The sequence below is a fragment of the Podarcis vaucheri genome (assembly GCF_965113315.1).
Source record: "Podarcis vaucheri genome assembly, chromosome: 4".
Taxonomy (NCBI): Eukaryota; Metazoa; Chordata; class Lepidosauria; order Squamata; family Lacertidae; genus Podarcis; species Podarcis vaucheri.
This window is the reverse complement of record NC_138762.1, coordinates 5,121,162-5,137,142: the sequence shown is the minus strand read 5'-3', so window position 1 is coordinate 5,137,142 and position 15,981 is coordinate 5,121,162. Positions and strand designations below refer to the sequence as shown.

Below are 15,981 nucleotides of genomic sequence, written 5' to 3'. Positions count from 1 at the left end.
CGTCGATGCCGGGAAATTGGGGAAATGCTGCAAATCAACCCCGAGAACAACAACACCGTGCATATCCTAAGAACGGTGGCATCATTTCCGAACCAGTGGGAGAACTGATAACAATTTCCCCATCACAATGAAGCCAAGCCAGTTATGGAACGGGCAGCCTTAACTTCATCTCATGGAACATAGCGGGTTGGGCCAACAAACTTGGGGACGAGCCATTTCGTGAATATATAACGGGTTTTGACATAACAATGCTGCAGGAAACTTGGGCAACTGACAACATAGTTTTCAACGGTTACGACGTCTATGAAATCACGGCCTCTAAACCGCTTGGAAGGGGACGACCGAGGGGGGGCCTAGTAACTCTGGTTTCCACTCAATTGGCGTCACAAGTTACTGAGTGCTCAGTTTTCGAGCAGCTGGCACTGGGGATCACTTTGCATCTGGAATCCAAGAGTATCATTCTGCCTGGCTTTTTTTACAAATAAGTCTTGACCTCATCATTACTAATGGGGCATTCCCCGGGGACAGAGAAGGCGAGTACACATTCATAAATACAAATGGAGCCAGCACAGTAGACTACTGCCTCACAAACAGAGAGGCCTTCGAATCAATTAAAAAATTCACCATAGATAATAGAACTGAAAGCGACCACCTACCTCTAATCATCTCCACTACTGGCCAAAATTCAATTCAGTGCTCTCACATAGAACACGAGGTCATAGATAAAGCAAATTATCCAGCATTGCGTAGGAAAAAATGGACACCTGAGATAACAATTGCAATTGAGAATAGATTGAATTCACAAACTGCAATTAAGTTAAGATCAATTATAATAAACAATTTATCAATAGACTCCTCCCTGACAGCTTATGAAAATCTCATTAAGTCCTTGCAGGATGTAGTTTCGGTTAACATAAACTCAGCCGGCAAGCCACGCACTGCAAAAGGGCACGGTTGGTTTGACCAAGAGTGCCGCACAAAGAAGGAAGCCTTAAGGAACGCTTATTTGGCCTATAGAAACGCTGGATTAAACTACTTACCTCCATTTTATTTTAAAATCAAAAAAGAGTATAAAGCCCTTTTGGCCTCAAAAAAAAGACAGTCCGAACAAAATTCCTGGTCCATGCTATTGAATGCCTCACTAAACAATGAAACTAAACTCTTTTGGCTACTGGTCTCCGACTCAAAGGTATGTCATTCCAGCTCAGGTTTGGGAGAATCACTTCAGAAATATATTTATGGAAAATCCAAACCTCCCTTCCAGCTTACAGGAGGATGACAGGGCAGAATTGTCACTGCTCCCTAATTGGAGGCCGGTGACTGTGGAGGAAGTCCATACATTAATTGGGAATCTGAAGAGTGGAAAGGCTCCGGGAAAAGACTTTATCCCAGCTGAGTTGAATACATCAAACCAGCCCTGGTGGGCTCCGCTTCTGGCAGCACTCTTTACGGTAGTAAATAACTCGGGGAAGGTACCATATAGCTGGAAACATGCTATAGTAGTTCCAATCTTTAAGAGAGGCCACCCAAATGTACCTTCCAATTACAGGCCAATTAGCCTGTTCTCAATACAGTGGTACCCCGCAAGACGAATGCCTCGCAAGACAGAAAACCCGCAAGACGAAAGGGTTTTCTGTTTTGGAGGCGCTTCGCAAGACGAATTTCCCTATGGGCTTGCATCGCAAGACGAAAGCCCATAGGGAAATGCTGGCGGTCGGGAGCAAAGACTTTCGCCCACAGCCGACCTTCAGAAGAGGACCTCTTCTGAAGGCCGGCGGGGGGGCAAAAGTCTTTGCTCCCCCCCGCCTGCCTTCCCCCCCGCCTGCCCCGGGCGATCTTAAAATGCTGGCGGGCGGGAGCGAAGCGTTCGCTGCCGACCCCCAGCATTTTAAAATCTCCAAGGGACAGCAGAGAAGTCTCTGTCCCGGGGAGATTTTAAAATGCTGGGGGTCGGGAGCGAAGCGTCAGCTGCCGACCCCCAGCATTTTAAAATCTCCCCCTGTCCCGGAGAGATTTTAAAATGCTGGGGGTCGGGAGCGAAGCGCTGCCGACCCCCAGCATTTTAAAATCTCCCTGTGTCCCAGCCGCCCCACTTCGGAAAGCTGTTCCGAAGTGGGGCGGGGGGGCGGGGACACCTGCCCCAGCCGCCCCACTTCGGAAAGCTGTTCCGAAGTGGGGAGGGGGGGCGGGGACACTTGCCCCAGCCGCCCCACTTCGGAAAGCTGTTCCGAAGTGGGGAGGGGGGGCGGGGACACCTGCCCCAGCCGCCCCACTTCGGAAAGCTGTTCCGCAGTGGGGAGGGGGGGCGGGGACACCTGCCCCAGCCGCCCCACTTCGGAAAGCTGTTCAGAAGTGGGGAGGGGGGCGGGGACACCTGCCCCAGCCGCCCCACTTCGGAAAGCTGTTCCGAAGTGGGGAGGGGGGGCGGGGACACCTTCTGAAGGCGGGCAGGGGGCGAAAGTCTTTGTCCCCCCTGCCTGCCTTCCCAGGGGCTTTTAAATCGCCCCGGACAGCGGAGAAGTCCTCCGCTGTCCGGGGCGATTTTAAAATGCCGCCCGCCAGCATTTTAAGATCGCCCTGGACAGCGGAGAAGTCCTCCGCTGTCCCAGGGTTTTTTAAAATGCTGGGGGTGGGAAGAAAAGACCTTGTCCCCCCCCCCCCAGCCTTCAGAAGAGGTCCGGGGACAGACTGTCCCCGGACCTGGTCTGAAGGCGGTTTCCCTAGGAACGCATTAATTGATTTTCAATGCATTCCTATGGGAAACCGTGCATCGCAAGACGAAAAAACCGCAAGACGAAGAGACTTGCGGAACGAATTAATTTCGTCTTGCGAGGCACCACTGTAATTGGGAAGCTGTATGCCCGTTTCCTCAGTAGCAAACTGACAACCTTTCTAAATGAACATAATATACTATCTGAAGCCCAGGCAGCTTTTCGTGAGAACCATTCAACAACAGACCACTGTCTAATGCTGTCCTTCCTAGCTGAGAAGTATACCAGACATCTACAGGGTAAACTCTTCGTGGCCTTCATGGATCTGAAACCAGCATTTGACTCCATCCCCAGATCCCAGCTATGGTCCAAATTAAGTCTGATTTTGCAGGACAAACGACTTCTCTTTCTTATAAAAGCCCTGTACAATGGAACCAAACTGCAGGTCTGATGCGGTCGACAGGGACAGCTATCGAACAGCATCAAGATGACTAGGGGGGTGAGACAGGGTTGTATTTGGCCCCCACATTGTTTTGTCTATTCTTAAATGACCTAGAAGAGAACTTAATGGACCCAGATGGACACATTCCAAAAATAGGAATGAGAAGGAGCCCTCTGTTGTTATATGCTGATGACGCGGCCATCATCTCATGTTCCAGACCGGGTTTGAATTATCTGCTGAGGAAATTTTCTTATTACTGTTCTGGAAATGGTTTATCCATTAATTATGAAAAATCTAAAATTTTAGTCTTCGAAAGAAGATTCTCCCAGTCTAAATGGGTGCTGGATGGCCATAACCTTGAACAGGTAAAATACTTCAATTACCTAGGGCTCACATTGCATCATACAGGATCTTGGAAGCACCATTGGCAAACCTCCCTTCAAAAGGCGGAGATTACAAAGCTAGCCATACATAGATTCTTCCTCACAAAGGGCGGCAATATGTTCCAGCAGCCTTAAGGGTTTTCAACGCAAAGCCCGTTTCCCAACTCCTGTATGTAGCAAATGTCTGTCATAATGGGGACCTGCCAAAGCTAGATGGCTTTCAGGCAAAATTTATACGATCTCTGCTGCAGGTACCTAACTGCGTCCCCAACTCCGTACTTCTGTTGGAAGCTGGTGAATGCCCAATTTCAGCTAGAGCGTGGTGGGCTGCCCTAAAACATTGGCTCAGGATTTCAGTGTTTAATCTAGGGAAGGGTCTGTACCAACATCTGACCCATGAGGAATTTGTCAGCAAATGGCAGAAAACCATGGCTAAAAAAGCCACCTCTATTGGCCTGTCTCCCCCCCCCAACTGTATTACCTGGGTTATGAAGGCGCCCAAAAGGTTTTAAAGCAAAGATTATGGGACAATGCACACTGTGACTTGCGATCTCGATCACACGCAGTCTGTAGTCCGTTGGCAGTAGGAGTTCAATATGGGCATGTCTTTAAGTTAACATCTTACATCAAAAACCTGACAGTACCTAACTACCGAAGGCTCTTCACCAAAGCCAGACTGAATGTCTTCCCCTCTGCAGTGCTGGATGGTAGGTTAGGAGGAGTGCCCTACCAGGACAGACTTTGCGCATGTGCTCAAGACATCGATTCCATAGATCATATTTTGTTACATTGTGCGAAGTATGAGCAGGCCAGGGCTGATCTGATACTACCCTTGTTGGTGCCTTTCCCGGGAAAGTCAGAGGCTCACTATGTCAGGTTCCTCCTGGAAGACCGGACAAAAGCCAGAACGTTGGCAGTGGCAAAGTTTTTATCGGTGGTTGCAAGAACAAATGAGTCCTATATTCTAAAAAAAATGCTTGATTAACCCGGCTGTATGGACTGTGTATTGATTTGTAATGATTTGTTGGGTCTCTGGACCGTATTAAAGATTGTTGTTGTTGTTATATATATTTATATATTTTTATTTTTATTTATTATTTCAACAGGATTCAGCTCCATGTCATGTTGCTGCTGTGTGCAAAAGGTCGTTTGAAGATAATAATATTCCACTGCTGGAATGGCCTGGGAATAGCCCAGACCTTAACCCAAGTGAAAGTCTATGGAGCCGACTAAAGAAACTTCTTAGTCTGAAGCAACCCAGCAATAAAGCCTAATTAATAGAGGCAATAATTTGGTCTTGGTTTCACATTATTACAGCTGCAGAACTAAAAACCTGGTTCACTGCATGCGAAGGCGTTGTAAGGCTGTAATTAAAGCTAAAGGTTACCAATGGTTACCAAAGATTTCACGTTTTTTCTTTATGACTGCTGTCCTAATAAATACTCCTTCTTAAAAGTCATTGCATTACATTCTTCATTAAATTATCTTTCCATTGCTATATAATTTTATGGTATTACTCCAAACAAAAGTGGTGTTATGAGCCATCAAACCTCAGAAATACACTTTTCACAAAAGGTTTCCATATTTTGGCCAATAGTGTAAGATGTTCATTTTAAAGTTAATGTTCTTTTTATATGGCATCAAATTATTATTATTATTTATGTTTCATGTTTATATGTGTGTTGGAAGCTGCCCAGAGTGGCTGGGCAGATGGGCAGGGTATAAATATAAATTATTATTATTACTACAGTGGTACCTTGATTTAAGAACAGTCCTGTTCTGGAAAGTTTGTAAACCAAGGTACCACTGTATCATCATCACCACCACTGCTACTTCTACCTGAAATTCAATAAGTCTAGCTCTTCTTCTCTGGGATGAATTTTGTTTGGCCCAGTCATGGCATCCCCTCCATCTCCAATGTCAGTCGTCTCTTTGGTCAACCCAAGACTGACAGGAGCAAAAGCAGAAAACCTGAAGCTACTTATCTTTCCTAACAATTCTGAAGCTGACATTTAAGATGGCCTGGGCAGTTCAGACCAGCCCAATCGTGGTAGAAAAAGGGATAATTTGAGGAAGATTGTTCAAAGAAAAAACTGTAAAGTTACTCTTTCTTGTGGGGGTGTTAGGTTTCCAGGTGTTGTAGGGGGCGCTGTTGAGCTCTGTGAAAATTTATGAGGTTGGTCAATAGAGGTATTTTTTGTATTTCCAGGCAGATAGGACGATCCCACAGGGAGCCTTACCAAGAGAGGCCACGATCCCACAATTCTCCTCCATGACGTCCTTATGCAGAGCTCTCTGGTCAGGATCCAGCAACGCCCACTCCTCGTCCGTGAAACAAACAGCGACATCTTCAAAGCACACTGGACCCTAAAAGAAAAAGGGAAATGTCCTCCTCTGAAACAGCAGAAATATGATCTGCTACACAATGCTCTGTTGCTTCCAGTTTGCCTGATGGAAGGATTCACTTTCTCCTCTCCTCGTGAGCTGTTCTGGGAAGATTCCCTCCCAATGCGGTTAAGCCAAATTCAAGGGGTTCATGGGAGCATGGAGAGGGGGAGGATTGAGGGGCAGGCCCCATTTTTCATCCGATGAGGCTGGTTAGGTGAATCCAGGCCACTATTTGTTCTCATTTGTCCACTGCTTAGAAAACAATTTTAGCATTCAGTGATCAATCTACAATTAAAATAAGCCTATTTTCGTTTCCTGACTCTGAGAGACAAGCAGGGAAGGCGGCTTCTGGCAAAAGGAGAGGGAGCCACCGGTGGCTCCTCCTTCTCCTGACTCACCTCTGCCTCTCGACCTTCCTCTCCCACTTGCCTCCTTCCTCTTCTGCCTCTGATTCTGCACTGCATTCTGCCACAGAGTCTCCCAGCTCACTAAGCCCTGTTTCCCCTTCAGCTTCTGACACCTCCTCTTCCAAGTCTTTTACGTCTTCTCCCTCTGACCGCTCATCCTTCCTCCACCTCCACTCCTTCGGCTCTGAGCCGTCTTCCCTTCGTGGTTCCCCGGCTGTTTCCTCCCACCACTCCTCTGTGCCCAACCAGTCCATGACATTGCTCCATCCCTCAGCCTCTGTCCCCACAAGGCAGCTTCCCCTGACCTGATCTGGATCCACAGCCACTGCTTCCCTTCTGCCCCTATGAAAACATGGATCAGGAGGTCTTGCTAGCATCCTTCCGCCACCTGCAAGAGAAAAAAGGTAAGCAGGACGCCAGGAGTGCCTGCATCTCTCACAGGTGAAACAGGGCATCTCTAACTACAGATGGGCCTTTGAGAAAGCCTTACCTACTGAGAGTATTTGGACGTTTGTGCCCATTTCATATGTTTGTTGTCAAAAAATACATCTCCCCTCCTCTGGACCCTTGTTCCCAACTGTCTCCCCCCAAAACAAGATGAAAAGAACCCTCAGATGAATTGGAAAACCAACAGAATGAGACCAAATGGAGAAAAACCGCCTTCCTCCTTACCCAATGGCCTCTCTCTGGTGTCCAACGGAGGCCTCTCTGCCTCACAGGAATCCAGGTCCATTTCTGCAAAGAGATCCTTTCCCTGAGAAAGAAACAAGGATTCAAAACAGAGAATGGTGAGAAATACTAGAAAAAGAATGACGAAGACTTGAAGGGTGAAAAATCTCATTCCATGGATGCCTTCCCCGAAAAAGGATGGGCCATCAGCAGACCATTATGGGATGTTCTGTCCTGTTTGGAGCCCCTTGGGAGTATCCAGAGGAAAGTCTCTCTCACCTGCTTTCTCTCCTCTGCCTGACTCAGGAGGAAACCTTCGGCCAGGGCCACCGCCTGGGAACTGGTCTCCGCTCCACAGTCCCTCACCCAGCTCTCCATCTCCAGGGGAAGGACAGCCAGGAACTGCTCCAAGATCACCAGGTCCAGCATCTCAGCTTTCGTGTGCCTTTCTGGCTTCAGCCACTGATGGTCAAGGTGGTAGAGTCGGCTGCAAACCTCTCGGGGTCCTTTGGCCTCCTGGCAGCAGAACTGCCTCAACTGCTGGCTCTGCACCTCTGAGCGGAGGGTGTCCACCTCACCATGGATCTTCTGCACAGGGTTTTCCCAGAATCCCCCACTGCTCCCAGTTTGGCTTGCATGGCCTCTTCCTGTTCCAGGGCCAGCTGAGTCTTGCTCATCCATCTGTGCTCTCAGGAAGCCTCTGAGAGATCGGAAGGAACCCTTTGGTCTTCTGCCAAGTTCTGTCCGTCTAAATGAGAAGCTCTAGCAAATCCTACAAAGCAAATACATTGTTCTGTTACAGAATCTGTAGGACGGGGGGGGGGGGAATGGGCTGGACTTCACCGCATCTCAGACCATGGGATCCTGGGATGCCCTGCTCTGGGTGCGAGGGGATTGCTGCAGTGGCCTCCGTGGGGAGCTGCCCTGGGAGACACTGGGAAACTGGTCCCCAATGCAGCAGCCAGACTATGGTCTGGGATCCCTCTTTATTCCTGCCCTTTCTCTCCCACCTTAACTTCCTTGCTCCACATCGGGTTTTATTTATTGGGGGGGGGGCTAGTCCACCTCCTCGTCCAGCTTTGGAAAACCATTTGCAGATGTTTCCTCTGTTGTGCAATGAGGCTGAGCGACGTCACACAGAGTTATAGTCCCAGGGACTCCTTTGTTTAAAGAAGGGAGATTTCGTGGGAGTCAGGGATCCTCTGATCTGCAGGAAGGAGAGCGTGGCAGACCTGGCCCCTCCCTGGCAGGACCCTCTCCTCCCTGACTTGGGGTCCCCCCTCCTTCAGGAGCAGATCAGGCCCCCCAGGCACCCTCCCCTGCCCCAGCCCTGGAACCCCCCCCCCCGTTTCCCCACTGCACCCTCTGGGGGGAGAGAGAGGAGACTCACCTGATAAACCCTTGCAGGAGAGACCCCAAAGCAAGGGAAGGACTGGGGAGGGAGGGGGATTGGCTCTGGAGGACCTGCCCCCCCTTGCTTCCTGTCCTCTCTAGGAAGGCAGCTCACTTCCCTTTAACCCTTGCCAAGCCGAGTCCCTCCCGCTCAGCCCTCTCTAGCTTGGCAGAACCTCAGATTCTTATTATTTTTTATGCATTTAGGGGGGCATCTGCTCCCCCCCGGCTACTCCAATGCCCAGATATCCTTTTGGGGGTGAGGCTCTTGGCTGGACTCTGAGCATCTCCCTCCCTTGGCCAGAAACCAGAGGAAGAGCTTGCAGGGAAAAGGGCTTTGCAGGAGGCAAGGAAGCTCCTCCTGGAATTCAGGAGTGGAGAGATAGGAGGGGATCCCAGGGTCATCTAGTCGAACCCCCAGCAATGCAGGAATCTCAGCTAAAGCATCCATGGCAGATGGCCATCCGATCTCTGCTTAGAAACCTCCAAGGAAGGAGATTCCACCACCTCCCAAGGGAGACCTTTCCCTGCCCAACTGCTCTTAGATGTCCCTCAAGGCAGCGGGTCCTGAGTTCTAGCCCTGCTGAAACCATTGCACTGGCTGCCAAGGAGGAACCAAGCAAAGTTCATAATAAATAAATCCCATTCTCATCATAAATGAGTAATACTTTCTTATGCATGCTTTTTATACTAATATACAAAAGTATGCCATTTCCCTTTCCAGAAATGGATGGTTGTTGTTATTATGTTTAGGGAAGCTTTGAATATTTGTTGGACTATTGTATTTTAATATTTTGTTGGAAGCCGCCCAGAGTGGCTGGGGAAACCCAACCAGATGGGCAGAGTATAAATGTATTATTATTATTATTATTAATTAAATTGATCAGGTAAGTGTTCTCCTTTCAAAAGAGGCAGGTGGAATCTCCACGGTTGCTAATAGCATAATGTTGAAAGACTAGGGAAATATGGGGAGCCCTAGAGCATCTGCTTGGCATGCAGAATGCCCCAGGGTCAACCCCTGACATCTCCTGCCAGGGCTGGACGAAATCCCTGCCTGAAACTCTGGGGAGCTGCCAGTCAGTGTAGGCCAGGGGTCCTCAAACTATGTTCCCTGAGCCAAATCCAGCCCGCCAGGGTCATGAATCTGGCCTGCACGGCCATTTCAGTACCCGCCAAGTGTCCGAGGCTGAAAGCATCTCACTGCCTGCTCAGTCAGTCCCCATGCCGAGCTGATGTAAATGTTACCATAAAGCACCAATGCTGCAGCAAGCAAAGGCTCCAGCAGCTCAGTCAGCTGCTTGTGGCTGGAAAGCCAAACAGGATGTTTGTGACTGTTGCCATGGGAACAAAGGGGCAGTCCATTCTGTACTGAGCACCGGATGTTAGCTCAGTGTGTGTGTCATATGACCCGTACTGGAAGTACATGTGTGGAGTTTCTTCTTGCTGTTGTCGAGTGCAGACATGTTTCTCTGTACTGATATGAGAGACAGAAATAAAGGATGTAAATAGTTTTCTGTCTGCTTCTTTCCCCTCCCTGGGGGACACCAAAGGGGAGAGAGGAAGAACGGTGTGTTCCTCTCACACATCTGAGAAGAATCGCCGGGACCTCGCCTGCTTATCAGCAGAGTGGAGACGCGGGGAGGTCGACAGGAATATCTGCCGGTGCCTACGCTGTGGCACATTCCTCTGACCCAGGCAGAATTCCAACAGTGGCAGCCAGTGGCAGTGGATGGTTGCTGTTTCTTCGATCCATCGGACATCTGCATGAGAGGCTGATGAATTGTCCTCCTCTGCTCCATGGAAGCCTGATGGGAGAGGCTGATTCTCTGCAGCCAGAAGCTGACCAGAAGAAGCTGACAGCCAAGCCGATGCCCAAGGTATGAGATTTTAAGGGCTTAAAAGAGTGAATGCAGATTGATTCATTCTCTGCTTCACGGAGAGCGTGTGTGGGAAAGCAGCTCCAACTTAGAAGAGGCCTGCATTCCAGGCATTCTTGTGGTTTCCTGTCCAAGGAAAGGAATGCGCTGTTGCTAAGCAACGTCCTTCAGTGAAGGCTGTGCCTCAGAGAGGAGAAATGGAAAGTTACTCGAGAGGGCTGGACAGTCAGTCTATGCCTCAGAGAGGCGAAAACAAAGTTTTGTTATGACTAGGTCCTCACGAACTGCTGGAAGGGACTTTCCAACGCAGCCAGTGTCAGAGTTGCCAGGTGTCCAAAGTGTAAACAAGCCAGCTATTGGAATTTAGAGGCTTGTGTTTTGAGAGTCAATGAAAGGACTCAAAATGGATGCTAAGAAGGGGGGAGGTTTGCCTTCTCCACCCCTCCTGACCAATGACAATTATTCATCTTGGTCTGTAAAGATGAAGGCCCTGCTGCAGAATCAGAGACTGTTTGGGGTGATTGAAAATCCCATCCCTGCAGCACCAACGCGTGCTTGGGAGTCACAGAATGTGAAGGCTAGGACTGCTATAATTCTGTGCGTCTCAGATGAGCAGCTTGTGCATATACAGCATTTGGAATTTGCGCAAGAGGTTTGGAACGCGCTGCGTACAACGCATCAGAGAGATGCTGGTTCTTCAGCGTTGCTGTATTTTGAGAAGTTGACCAATCTGAGATTAGCGCCTGATGGAGATGTTCAAGCGCACCTGACAGAGATGAAGTATCTGCGTCAACAGATGGTGGAACGCAATTTCCGTCTACAGGAGGAAGTGTTTTGCTTCATGATGATAAACAGCCTTAATCGCACCTACAAGGTTGTTGCCAGTCAGCTTGGTTCGCTACCTGCTCAGGATCTGACCGCGGAAAGGGTGTGTGCCGTCGTCCTGAACGAACACGACAGACTTGCTGCACTGGAAGTGAAGGACAGAGGGAGGCAAGAACAGAGTTCAAATCTTCCCACTGCTGAATCTACTGGAGAGCATGCCGTAGCATTGAGTGCTGTCCGATGCCACAATTGTGGACAGACTGGGCATCTACAGCGAAACTGTAAGAAGCCACGACAGTCAAAAGGAGCCAAGAACAGCTCAACGAAGCCTGAGGCATCAAGCAAAAGCCGTACCAAGTGCCAGGTGAAACCTGCAAAGGCTATGATGGCGAAAGGAACCACGCCAGATGTTGGGAACGCATTCATAATCGATACGGGCGCCACGAAGCATCTCTGCCCACACAGAGAACTGTTTTTGACGTTGAAGAAGCAAAGCTTCACTGTGAAACAAGCCAACGGTCAAGAACTGGAAGCGACCGGTATTGGAACGGTGTATCTTGAGAGTCTAAACTTGACTATAAGCGATGTTTACCTGGTTCCAGAACTGAGATTTAATCTGCTGAGCGTGTCACAGATTGCAAAGAAAGGACTGAAACTGACCTATGATGCTAAAAGCTGCAAGATCTACAAAGATGGAGAACTGTTTCTTACTGCCAAAGAGAAAGATGGACTGTATTTGTTGACTTTTGATCAAAGTGATTACATGAAATGTAATACTTCTGATACTAACGAAATTTCTCTTGCAGGTCTGACCAACAAGGACACCAAGAAGGTGGCTAAGAAGGTCCACAGAGCATTTCAGCGGGTGTATGCTGATGTGATTGGTCCCCTAGAACCATCTAGAGGCGGTGCAAAATATTACCTTGTGTGTGTTGATTCTTACACTAATTATTATTGGGTTTACTTGATGAAGAAACCGCAGGAAACTTTAGAAAAGTTTCAAGAGTTTTGTGACAAGGTTAAAAGTATGCATGATGCTAACATTGATTGTCTTTTCACAGATGACAAGCCAGTTTTTCTTTTACAGGATTTCCAGAGGTTCCTGGATGAGAAAGGGATAAGACACAAACTTGCTAGTTCCGAAGAAGCATGGAAGAAATGTGTCTGTGTTAGGGTGAACAAAGAATTGCAAAAAGGGATGCATGCACAATTGCTGAGTTCACATTTACCACATGAATATTGGGCCGAATCACTAGCGTCCTATCTTCATGTGTGGTTGAGAAGTCTCAACAGAGTTGGGATGTTCTCCTTTTGAGAAGCTGTTTAATAGAAAAGCTTCTGTTGCCTATTTTAAGGTTTTCGGGTCTCATGTGAGAACAGAAGCTCCAAGTGGGGTAAAGAATGCCAGAGGCATCTTTGTAGGTTATGAAAAAGGTCTCTACAGAGTAATTTTGTCTGAATCTGGTCAGGTGATTCTCACGAAATTTCTAGAGAGTGCTCCTGAACAGGAGAGAATGATTGTTCATACTTTTTCCACAGATGATGCTGATGATGATGATGATGAGTTTGATCTTATTGAGTTCAGTGGTACTGATGATGATGACACTGATAGCTCAGACAGCTCAGTTGTCACAGTCATTGAGAGGAAATCTCAAATACTGACTAGACCCTCAGAAGAGGCGGATGAACCACTGATTAAGCTTAATACTGGTTCTCCAGAGAGTTCAGAGGCTGAACCAGAAAGCAGAGAAGAGCAGCAGCTCTTACGTAGGTCTGAGAGAGCAACGAAGGGTGTACCACCCAAGAGGTATTCAAAGGAGTTTGCTAACCTAGCATATGTTGCTGTTGTAAACGACCAAGGACAGATTGAAGCTGTCAGAGACAAAGGCACAACAGAGAGTCGTTAACCAAGGTAATGTGAAGTCACACAACCAGAGAGGTACATTGGTAAAACCAGTGGCGGGTAGTTCCAAGGGTGGAACTGAAACAACAGGGGAATGTTATAAGTATAACAACTGTTTGTTTTCTTCTCTGGATGACGCTTTGCTCGCAGCTCGCATTGATACTTTAGGGGGAGTATGTTACCATAAAGCACCAATGCTGCAGCAAGCAAAGGCTCCAGCAGCTCAGTCAGCTGCTTGTGGCTGGAAAGCCAAACAGGATGTTTGTGACTGTTGCCATGGGAACAAAGGGGCAGTCCATTCTGTACTGAGCACCGGATGTTAGCTCAGTGTGTGTGTCATATGACCCGTACTGGAAGTACATGTGTGGAGTTTCTTCTTGCTGTTGTCGAGTGCAGACATGTTTCTCTGTACTGATATGAGAGACAGAAATAAAGGATGTAAATAGTTTTCTGTCTGCTTCTTTCCCCTCCCTGGGGGACACCAAAGGGGAGAGAGGAAGAACGGTGTGTTCCTCTCACACATCTGAGAAGAATCGCCGGGACCTCGCCTGCTTATCAGCAGAGTGGAGACGCGGGGAGGTCGACAGGAATATCTGCCGGTGCCTACGCTGTGGCACATTCCTCTGACCCAGGCAGAATTCCAACAGTAAACGCCACTGGTGTGGTGGCAGCCCTACCAATGAAAGGCCAGGGGGTTTCACCTGGGGACGGGGAAGTGTTGTCTTTTGGCTTGAAGAGTGAAGTTCAGATTGGTGGAGGAAGGCAGACTTGGGTTGATTTGGTTTCGTTACTTAGAGGTTTACTTTAAAGGTGGGAGAAGGAATTTAATCCTATTTCTGTGAGTGGCACAGGGGTCTTTCCACTCGTGTGGTTTACATGCTCTGAAAGTTGGGATCCATTTTGTTATTTTAATTTTAAAAGGGTGGAGTGGAACCAGAGATTGACCATCTTGTTAGCCTGGGGCATTGGTCAGCAACCTTTTTCAGCCGTGGGCTGGTCCACTGTCTCTCAGACCATGTAGTGGGGCCAAACTATATTGAGGGGGAATGAACAAATTCCTATGCCCCACAAATAACCCAGAGACGCATTTTCGAAAAAAGGACACATTCTACTCATGTAAAAAAACACTGATTCCCGAATTGTCCACAGGCCGGATTGAGAAGCTTGCCTACCCCTGGCCTGGGGAGCCACATTCTGGTTGAAGGAGGCCAGGATTAGTCCCCAAGGCCTGGGATGTCCCTCCTCCCCTGCAGTAGGACTTGGAACCCAGGAGAAAACTCTTGGAATAGCCTTGCCAGGTGCTCAGGGACGGACTCACCTGTCCCCATGTCCTCCTCTTTGAAGATGAGCTGCGGTTGCACATCCCTCCCCCAGGGGTGAATATTGGGGAGAACCAGAGCAGGGACTTAGACCTGCCCTCCTTGCCCCCCACTCTGCACTCTCGGATGTGGAGAAGCCCTCCCTTCGTGAGGAACTGCCGGAGGTGATTCAGAACTGCCAGGCAGCTCAGCTCAGGGGGCTCTGCCTCCACGTTGCACCTTTGACCATGGACTGGACTTGGACCTAGCCTCTCGGGTAACCCATGGGACCAGCACAGTTTGTTCCCGCCACATCCGCACTCCCCCTTTGTTGGGGTGCGTTCGGGAGGAACCAGAAGCCATGGCTGACCAGGCGGCTGTGCTGGTGGCATTGGCTCAGGAAAACCAGGTCTTGACCCACACCGTTCAGCAGCTGAGCAATGCAGTTACAGTGCTTCAGCAGCGTTTGGATGCCTTACCAGCTCCTGGAGCTGACGCCCCAGCTTCTGGCAAGTACCCAGTGGCCCTACCAGAGAAATTCGATGGGTCCCCGGGCAGCTTTCCCATGTTTCTTGCCCAGGCCAAGCTGTATATTCAGGGGCGAGCCCGGAATTTCCCCGATGACCGCACCAAGGTGCACTTCCTGATCAGCTTGCTGAAAGACCGGGAGGCCAAGTGGGCATTGCCGCTGCTCCGGCAAGACTCTCCCTTGCTGACAGACTATACAGGGTTTTGCAACCATCTGGAAAACGCGTTCGTCAACCCTCAGAAGGGGAGTCAAACCAATCGGGCGATTCAGCGGTTGAAACAGGACAATTCCACAGTGGCCGCCTACGCCACAGAATTTCGACTGTTGGCACAGGACTTGTCCTGGAATGACTCCACCCTTCAGGACCAGTACCTCGAGGGGCTGTAGGATGAGATACTGGACCAGCTGGCCATGATGGATCGCCCCGCCACGCTGGACACCCTCATTCAACGGAGCCTGCAGATAGGCGATCGGTTGGAGGACCATCGCCAGGCTCAGAGCCACCAGCACTCCCGGCTCCAGTCCTTCCCAGCAGTTCCACGGCCACAGCCCAGTCACTGGAGGAGCCAATGCAGCTTGGGGCAGCGCGGCCTCGCCTCTCCCCCTCGGAGAAGACTCGGCGTCTGGAGGGGAACCTGTGTCTCTACTGCGGCGGGAGTGGACACTATGCCCAATCTTGTCCTGAGAAAACGCCAGCCACCGGGAAATGGCCAACCCCAGTAGCCAATGGCCCAGGCTACCTGGGGTCCCAAACATTGCATGATGGGCCCTCACCGGTGGAATTGCAACACCTCATGGTTCTGGTGCATCTATACCCCCCTGGCGGGCCCTGGATTCTCACCCACGCTCTGGTAGATTCAGGGGCAACCCACTCCTATGTGGACTCTTCCTTTGCCACCCATCATCAGGTGCCACTCCAGGACAAGCCAGAACCGGTACAGGTGGAGGCAATTGATGGACGGCTCCTGCGCTCGGGTACCGTTACTCAGGAGACTCAACCCTTGGTCCAGTGTCACCAGCAGCACTGGGAGGTGCGCACCTTGGACATTGCCACCATGCCCCGGTTTCCCCTGGTGCTCGGGATGGACTGGCTGGAGTCTCACAATCTTCAGATCGACTGGGTCAATCAGAGTGTGCGCTTCCCAAACCCGTGTCCC

At 49.5% G+C, this 15,981-nt stretch overlaps 1 protein-coding gene across 1 annotated transcript in view; it reads right to left on the bottom strand.

Moving 5' to 3' along the window:
- LOC309530327 (uncharacterized protein) overlaps positions 1-15,981 on the bottom strand; it is a 73,384-nt gene that overhangs the window by 35,386 nt on the left and 22,017 nt on the right. The window contains exons 2-5 of the mRNA XM_082219165.1: positions 7,280-7,772; positions 7,004-7,085; positions 6,637-6,719; positions 5,777-5,903 (exon numbers count right to left, since the gene is read on the bottom strand). Of these exons, the coding sequence (XP_082075291.1) occupies positions 5,777-5,903; positions 6,637-6,719; positions 7,004-7,085; positions 7,280-7,681 (694 nt within the window). The 5' untranslated portion in view covers positions 7,682-7,772. The remainder of the gene's footprint in view (positions 1-5,776; positions 5,904-6,636; positions 6,720-7,003; positions 7,086-7,279; positions 7,773-15,981) is intronic.